This window comes from Brassica napus, chromosome A8 (assembly GCF_020379485.1).
Source record: "Brassica napus cultivar Da-Ae chromosome A8, Da-Ae, whole genome shotgun sequence".
NCBI lineage: Eukaryota > Viridiplantae > Streptophyta > Magnoliopsida > Brassicales > Brassicaceae > Brassica > Brassica napus.
This window is the reverse complement of record NC_063441.1, coordinates 20,900,974-20,909,977: the sequence shown is the minus strand read 5'-3', so window position 1 is coordinate 20,909,977 and position 9,004 is coordinate 20,900,974. Positions and strand designations below refer to the sequence as shown.

The 9,004-nt window shown below is 33.8% G+C and overlaps 2 protein-coding genes across 4 annotated transcripts; both read left to right on the top strand.

Annotated features, from left to right (window-relative positions):
• Positions 1-269: 269 nt before the first annotated feature.
• On the top strand, positions 270-2,617 carry LOC106379905 (plant UBX domain-containing protein 7). Its single transcript, XM_013819752.3, has 6 exons — positions 270-584; positions 899-1,011; positions 1,103-1,397; positions 1,497-1,574; positions 1,670-2,236; positions 2,325-2,617. Exons 1-6 carry the CDS (start codon positions 483-485, stop codon positions 2,490-2,492), a joined length of 1,323 nt encoding a protein of 440 aa, XP_013675206.2. The 5' UTR covers positions 270-482; the 3' UTR covers positions 2,493-2,617.
• Positions 2,618-4,533: 1,916 nt separating this feature from the next.
• LOC106382324 (protein indeterminate-domain 6, chloroplastic-like) lies at positions 4,534-7,860 on the top strand. 3 transcript variants are annotated; one of them, XM_013822331.3, is made up of 4 exons: positions 4,534-4,696; positions 5,117-5,326; positions 5,622-6,021; positions 6,934-7,860. In XM_013822331.3, exons 2-4 carry the CDS (start codon positions 5,143-5,145, stop codon positions 7,760-7,762), a joined length of 1,413 nt encoding a protein of 470 aa, XP_013677785.1. In that variant the 5' UTR covers positions 4,534-4,696; positions 5,117-5,142; the 3' UTR covers positions 7,763-7,860. The 3 variants fall into 3 exon arrangements, with proteins under 3 accessions (XP_013677785.1, XP_013677784.1, XP_048594159.1); XM_013822330.3 differs by having other exon boundaries at positions 4,617-4,783; XM_048738202.1 differs by lacking the exon at positions 4,534-4,696 and adding an exon at positions 4,766-4,954.
• Positions 7,861-9,004: the final 1,144 nt, after the last annotated feature.

The window sequence follows — 9,004 nt, the reverse complement described above, 5'->3', positions numbered from 1 at the left end:
TTGAAATACCGGCTTAGACACCTACCTAAACATGCTTAGAGATTTTTAAACATTGATAAGGCTTTTAGTATACAACAAGTTAATGATGCAACAGATTTCATATGATTAAAAACTAATAAGGAGGGAGAATATCTTAAAATGAACTCGATAGTTAAATTTAATGATTGCCCAATTTCATAAACAAAGCCCATTAGCGCCAATGATCACTAGACCTATGGTTTTTTTTTTTTTTTTTGTCAACACTAGACCTATGGTTAGTATATATAGTCTTTTCCAAATATTACAAATATATATGCGTGTATATTGTGGCTGCGGGATCAAATTTAATCGTATTTCAATCCTTCTCCTCTTAGGATTCAACTCTACAGCTTTCTTATTTAATCCTAATCTTCTGGGGAAAGTGCGATTACTTGGCCTATAAACTCTGAATTTATCTTAAAAGGTTTTTTTCTCCTACAAGGTTGTTAGAGACTTCAGAAGCTATGGAGAGAATGCTTTCTTCGAGGGACCAACATAGTTTAGTCTCTTCTTTCCTTGACATCGCTGTCGGGCAGACAGCTAAAACCGCTCGACAAGTCTTACAGGTTGGTCCGTTTTGCTCAAAAAACTTTGTCTGATCTGTGTGAATGAACTTTAACACTAAGTTATAAGTTAAAGGTTTATAAGTTGATCTGTCTGCATTGTGATCAAAGGTTTATAAGTTGATTTTTTTTTTTGAAGTTTTTCTATCTTTGTATGATCATTGTTACTTCTTCATATGACTTTGTTTTTACTTATTGGTTGGTTGCAGAATGATAATAGATTTTCTATTTTTTTATATATATATATATATATATATATATATTTTTTGGTTCACTTGTGTAAAAGTACTAACATAGTATAATTTTGCTGTCAAAAGGCAACGAGCTGGAATATTAATGAAGCTGTTCAGCTTTTCTACGCTGGAGGCGAAGGTGGTAGTATGCTTGCGTCTGGTACACACACTCATCCCATGGGTAGACGATCTCGGAGGTATGTTAATGTTATTTAATTATTTTGTTATAAAGTATTGTTGTTCGTTTTGGTTTGTTCAACCTGATGGTTTGATTTTATATTTCTATAGGGCGGCTGCTCGCGCACGACGTGAAAGGAAGCGTAACGATGCAGATGGAGTCCGTGCTCCTTTGCCTGTTGTGACGGAGACTCTTTATCGTGACTCTATGTATTATGTGGGAAACTATGAGCGTGAACTAGCTTCTTTGATTGATTTCATTGACTTCAGCGAAGAGCCAAAACGCTCTGGAGTTTGGGAACCTGATGAGGTTGGCTCCTCTGCCTCTACATCAGGTCCTCGGAATAGCTTGGCCTCGTTGTACCGTCCTCCTTTTCATCTGATGACTCATGGCTCCTTTGAACAGGTTCTCTACAAAGTCTCTTGACTTTTTTTTTTTACTAATTGCTTGTCTGCTTGCGTCCTTACTCTAAACCTCTCTGTATGATTTTTTTTTTTGGTTTAGGTAAAAATTACATCTACTGCTGAAGATAAATGGCTTCTCGTTAACCTTCAGTCCACCACTGAGTTCAGCTCTCATATGGTAACACTCTAAATTTCTATTATATGAAATATATGAAACTGAATCGTTTTATTAGTTAACATCCTTTTTTTTTTGTGTGTGTTTGTTTCTGAAAGCTAAATAGAGATACTTGGGCAAATGAAGCTGTTTCTCAGACGATCAAAGCCAACTTCATCTTCTGGCAAGCCTATGATGATACCACGGAAGGAAGGAAGGTGTGTACATACTACAAGCTAGAATCCATTCCTGTGATTCTTGTAATCGATCCCACAACTGGTCAGAAGATGAGAATGTGGTCTGGAATGGTCGAACCAGAGACTTTGCTAGAGTCTTTAGTGCCGTTCTTGGACGGTGGTCCTGGTACACACTTTGCTTCTCTCTCAAAGAAACATCCAAGAGGTAGCTTCTCATTGGCTCCTCATTCCAAACCCAAAGAAGAAGAGCTGCAACGAGCATTGGCTGCTACCTTGGAAAACAACGGCATGAAAGAGTCTTCTTCTGATGATACATCACCAATAACAACGCCTGAAGAAGCAGCTGTTGAAGCAACGGTGCTGCCTACGTACCCACCTCTTCCTGAAGAACCAAAGGGAGGTGACCGGAGTGTTCAATGCAGAGTTGGGATACGTTTACCAAATGGACAAAGGCTCCAGAGGAACTTCCTCAAAACTGATTCAATTCAGGTTAGAAACAACGTTGATTCTTGTGTTCTTTTTGTTTGTTTGTCTGAGATTTTCTAAGATCTTGTTGTTGTTCTTGTTTCCATTGTAGCTTCTCTGGTCTTTCTGCTACTCTCAGCTTGAGGAATCAGAGGGGGAGAAGCCACTGAAGCTAACACAGGCGATTCCAGGTGAATCAAAGACGTTGGAGTATGAATCTAACTTAACCTTGGAGCAATCTGGTGTTGCCAATTCCATGATCTCTGCTACATGGGAGTGACAAAATCATTTATGTAAAAAACCTATCTTAAGGTTTATCAGATTAGTTATTTTAGAATGACCATTTGAAGAAAGAACAAATCTACGAGTTTTTTTTATTTGCAATGAATGAAATATCATCTACGATTGGATTGGATTGGATTGGATTGTTACAGTTGAAAAAATCATCAACAATTTCAGTCATCTTTTAAATATCGATTAATTTAGTTCGGTACAATATTCTTTTAGCTAAAATGGTCAGGTCAATAATGTGTTAATTTTCTACATTTTGGTCAGCTTAATGATTTCTATATTAAACGGTTACTATGATGCTATCGTTATATCAGATTATACATGCTTCTATATCTGTTTAATTAGATTAATGATTTTGACTAAAATTGTCATTATATTACCACAAACAACAACAAGAAGTTGAGTTGTAAAGCTAACTCATGTGAAGTGCAGCGTACATTGGTGACGCGTGATTTTTATGATTAAAACAATGGTAGTAAGGTGCGCGTGTGGATAATTTACGGAGACCCAAATGTCCGTTTCACGTTTTGGTCCACGGAGACTCATATGTCTTTGCAGCTACAAGTGGCATTTAAAAAACAAAATTACAAGGGAAAAAATAAATAATATAGAAAACCATAAAAACGAATTGCTTAGTTGTCAAAAAAATGAAAGAAAGAAAAACTACAATGAAATTATAAAATATTTATTTTATTACTAATATTTTTGGTTTTTACCTTTTTAGTAGAGTCAAAATACAGCTTGTGGGTTAATTATCTACTGGAGCACACGTGCATAAGAGTTTTAACTATATATATGCAAAATAACATTATACTCACATCTATATGTTAAACAATATACTTAAGTCATAAATTTAAATGTTAATAATTGAGTTAATACTCTTTAATACCACTACAAACTGGAGCATACGTGTACAACTGAACTTAGTTGTTTTAAATGAAAATGTTTGTATTTTCTTTTAGTAAATAATAATTATATCTTATTTTAGAAAATAGTTTGTTTTTATGGTCAACTGTTTGTTTTTCCTTATTAAAAAATATTTCTAGAAGAAACGCTAAAAGATATTTTGTGTTTATGTAATATTTTATTGTTTATATTTTAATTTGTGAAGACAAAAATTATTTCCCATAATTATTGAAAATTACTATTACTTTTTCCATTAATTGTACCGCAATTTCTATTATTTTTTGTAAATTTGATCATATATAGTGTAAAACATTACACACATATACACGAGATGATTAATTTGGTTGATCAAAGTTCAAACTATGTTAATGTTTATATTAACTGTTACATTATCAAAATCATGTTTTAAAATATATTTGATATATCACATTTTTAGTCACCTTTAACAAAAAAACACTTTAAATCATACATTATAGAAAACAAAAGTTGACATAAAATTATAAGACTGAAATAAATTTAGTAATGTTTTCTTGTACCTCTAATGGGTAGACAGGTAGTACGCATGTAAACTAATATTCGAGGTAAAGATTAGATGGAAGAAAAATAGTGAAGGCTTAGCCGCTTAGGTTGTTTAAATACAAAAATCATGAGTTTAATGATAAGAAATAAATAAAAAAAGGTTTTGTCTTAAAGCCATCAGAGAGACACGAGAAAGACTCTGAGGTGGCCCCCTGACCACACCCGCATGTGCCCACATTTCACCGTTTCTCTTACAATGACACCCAAACCGTAACCTTCCTCAATTTTTTCAAAATGTTTTAAATATAATAATTATCCGAATTTCCTAAACCACAATCTTACACTATTTTTGACAATTTATTTTATGCTGCAATATAACCCATAATTTACGATGCTGTAACAATAATTTAGAATCTTTTATTTTTAAAAACATAACTAAAAGATTGTAATAAAGTAATTTCTAAAATTTAAAGAAGAGAGATCATGCCATCTAAAAAATATTTACAACAGGTAATTAACCATGTTAAAATTATAATGAGATCATTTAAACCATAATTCCACAACGTAATTTAAATCACCATAAGTTGGCGACGAAGTAGAAATATATCAGAATTTTAATCAGTTAATTCTTTATAAGGGAGAAAGCAAAAGAGACTTCTATATATAATATATATGTATATTGAGATATTACAAGTCACTCCAATTATTAAAAAAGCAGAACAAGAGAGAAAGAGAGAGAAAGAGAGAGAAAGATAGGGTTTTTTTGAGGTGTGTGTATTTGTATATATATCATATATATATTTGCATACGGTTTCTTCTTCTTCATCCTCTAACAGTATCATCATCACCTACTTGGTTTCTTTCTTTGTCTCTGAGTTTTAGCTTTTTGTTGACCTTTTTCTTCTTGGTTTCTTTCTCTGCATCTCAAGACTTAGTACAATAAAAAACAACTCATACTATGTCTTCTTTCAAAAAACTACAAATTTAATCTAACTCTTTGGATTTATACTTGTTCTCTTTGTTCTCGTAAATGTCTTCTAGTGATTTTTTTTTCTCCTTTTCATGTCGTCAATATCTATGGCTTCTTCCTGTTCTTCTAATTCTTTGCTTTCGTTTTCTTGTGAATCATATTTTCATTTCTTTCGTCTCTGTCATTTTTAAAATTATTTTATTTATGGATCTTTGTAGATTTAGCAAAAGGAGACTCTGAGGAGATGTCTTCATCGTACAACAACTCAATTTCATCATCTTCCACTCAGTCTTTCCTCCTGGCCAGCGCCGCCACCGGAGCAAACAACTCTAACCGTGAAGAGACGGCGATGACGATGATTCAACAACCCAACTCCGTTGCTCCACTACCACCACCCAAGAAACGAAGAAACCAACCCGGAAACCCAAGTAAATCTATTTAATATATGTTGTTAAACATAAACATATATTATACGTTTGTGTTCCAAATTCCAAAAAAAAAAAATAATAATAATAATCATTAGTGAATAACTTTCCTTAGATTTAATTGAATTTTCTTTGTATATTAAGAATCAAGATTATCATCATTCGATCTGATAGATTGTATATTAATTATTTGGAATTGCTTGTGATCTCTATTCAACATTTTTTACAAGAAGATTCGTTAGTCTATCAATTTGCTTATTATGTATAATTGAGTCTATTTTTATTTTAAATTGAACAGATCCAGATGCTGAAGTGATAGCGTTATCTCCAAAGACAATAATGGCGACGAACAGATTCCTATGTGAAGTATGCAACAAAGGGTTTCAAAGAGAACAGAATCTACAGCTTCACCGGAGAGGACACAACCTTCCATGGAAGCTGAAACAAAAGTCTAAACAAGAAGTGATCAGGAGGAAGGTGTATCTGTGTCCGGAGCCCACGTGCGTCCACCATGACCCGTCACGTGCTCTCGGAGACCTCACCGGTATCAAGAAGCATTATTACCGGAAGCACGGTGAGAAGAAGTTTAAATGCGAGAAATGCTCTAAGCGTTACGCTGTTCAATCTGATTGGAAAGCTCACTCTAAGACTTGTGGTACCAAAGAGTATCGCTGTGACTGTGGTACCATCTTCTCTAGGTAAACTATATATCGTCTTTCTTGGTTCCATTTTCAATAAACTTTTTTCTTTTTTGATAATTTGCTTTCAGTAACATCAAATGAGAATCGGTTTATACATTACTAAACTGTGACAAGAACATATGATAATAAACATTCAAAAACGTGTTGGTTATTCCGTACGTTATATTCTAGCGGTTTCATTTTATGTTCAAACCTGAAAGCAATTTTTACTAAATTTTAAAGGTTACTACTCTAGGCTTCTGCTTGAGATTCCAGTTAAAAAATATGTCGGTCAGTGAATAGTAAAATTCTAACTAATGATTATGTAAGCTTTATATGTATATTGACATGTGAATGAAATCTATGCATATAGATATCATCATCTATATTGGTCACGGAACATCATAGTTCCTACATGGGGACATGAACATATATGCATATATACACATAGGATCCATCAATCTATTTGTTTGGTTGCTGATGAATAGAGTAAGTGAGGAAGATAGTGAGTGGGATAGGAGAAAAATAAAAGATGCTAAATTTGGTCACATGTGAGTTGGATTTGTTTCTATGCATTCCCATTTTTGTTTTCTTCTTCTTCACCTTTGCAGGTTCCTCTTTCCATGTACCTCCTCTTCTTGTGGGCCTCTCCCTATTTCTCTTTCCATTTTCTTTCTTCATAATATAAATTTAGTTATTAGATTATGTATAGGTGCTTTATGTATAAGAGTGGTTGGTTTCATTGTTTAATTAATGAATATTGTGGCCAGTGTGATATAGGAGTAGTTGATGAACACTTCACATCTCTAGGGTTTTATATATTTTATTATATTGGTTTTGGTTAAAATATTCTTCTTTTTTTTAATTTGTGCATTAGTTTACATAATTTGTAATATTAACCTTAATACATTTTTTGGGGTGTTATGGCAGAAGAGATAGTTACATTACGCATAGGGCGTTCTGTGATGCATTAATACAGGAATCAACAAGAAACCCTACCGTGAGCTTCACGGCAATGGCAGCAGCTGCTGGTGGAGGTGGCAGTAGACCTGGATTTTACGGCAGTGCTGCTTCTGCTCTCTCTCACAACCATTTCGGTAACAACTCAAACACTAGTTTTGCCCCTCTAGCTGCAGGTTACAATCTTAACCGTTCATCTACCGAAAAGTTTGAAGCCTTCCTTCCTCAGTCCTCAAACCCTAATCCCGGTCCTACCAATTTTCTCATGCAATGCCCTTCGAACCAAGGATTCTTGTCGCAGAACGATCAGACACTCATGAACCAGCACGGTCTGATCAGCCTCGGTGATAACATCAACAACAACAACAATAACAACAGCTTGTTCAACCTCGGATACTTTCAAGACAACACCAAGAACACTGATCATACAAGTGTCCCTTCTCTTTTCACCAATGCTGATAACAACGATCCATCTGCTTTGCTTAGAGGGTTAACTTCTTCATCTTCTTCAAGTGCTGTCGTTAATGAATTTGGAGATAGTGATAATGGAAACTTTCAAGGTCTGATGAACTCTCTAGCTGCGACAACAGATCATCAAGGCCGGTCCGGTAGCAGTCTTTTCGACCTTCATTTTGGAAACAATCTTAGCATGGGAGGCTCTGATAGGTTGACTTTGGACTTTCTTGGCGTCAGTGGAGGCAATGTGAGCAACGTAAATGGTAGTGGTGGTCGTAGTGGAGCTCCTTTGGACGTTGATATGAAGTTTCCACGTCCAAATAATCCATTTGAAAAATCTTGATGCTGGTATCTTGGATAATTTATTTTACGCATCTTTTTTTTTCGTTTGTCGTTTTCAACTATTAAAGTGAATACATATCTTAAGTAATATTTGGGATTTTTCAACGAGTAAGTCAATTCCATTAGTTAGACGTTTTTTTCTCGGAAATCGACTATATAATTTGTTCTTTTATGATATGATTTATATGAATCCATAACGAAACGTCATCTACATAATTGGTTGTACATTTGCATGTAGCATGAGAATTAATTTAAACAAACATTAGCTATATGTAGTATCTGAAGAATAATCTTATTTTTCGCATAACCAAATGAACTGATTGATAGATTCATACATAAATTATATATCCCACGTTGCACATGCATGTTATGAGCCAGATTTCAAGAGAGATCTGTCTACAATAATACGTTAACGGATCGGATAATATTCCAACAAAAGCATAATACAAACAGAAGCATCCAACATTCCAACTCTATTCAGTTCGTGTCGTAAGCCAATATTTAGAATATACTAATAAGAATTGTTATAATGTCAGTTTTGTAATATATATTACAAATAATATACAATAGAAAGATGTTCGGCCACCTAATTCAAAAGAACGCATATGGGCAAATGTGACATGATTTGTATAAATTATTTCAGCAAATAATCAGATTTTTCAAACATCAAATTAACATTTTTTTTTTGAACAAATAACTTACACAAACATCAGTTAGCTGGATGGAGACGAAAATTTTGAGTTGTGTCAACACATTGACATTGCTATGTTTTAGAAGTTTTAACGAAAAGAAATAGAAAAGAGTTTTATGTAGCTGTCAAAACATTCGTTAAATTTTTAAAAGGTAAAACGGTGTTGCCACTCTCAAGACATAACCTAGCTCTATTTCTTTTGGTCTTTATTGTTACTTTCCGATGTTGACTCCACCAACTCCATTTTCTATGTTTTGATCCGACTTTTTGCAGATATATATATAGACAAATGTAATAATGTATGTGTATGATTCTAAAAAGAGTTATAAAAATATATATAGGCTACAAAACGTAATAACTAATATAGTTTTTGACTCTATTTGAACTGGTCCAATTTTTCTCCATGACGTTTATCAAACCATTGACAGTGATTTCAGTTGTGTCCGTGTAGATTTGAATTTATACAAAGTATGTTCTGTAGTAAATTTCAGCTTTGTAGAGATGTTATACAAACATAACTTTGTATACGTTGACTATATTGGGATAGAGAGT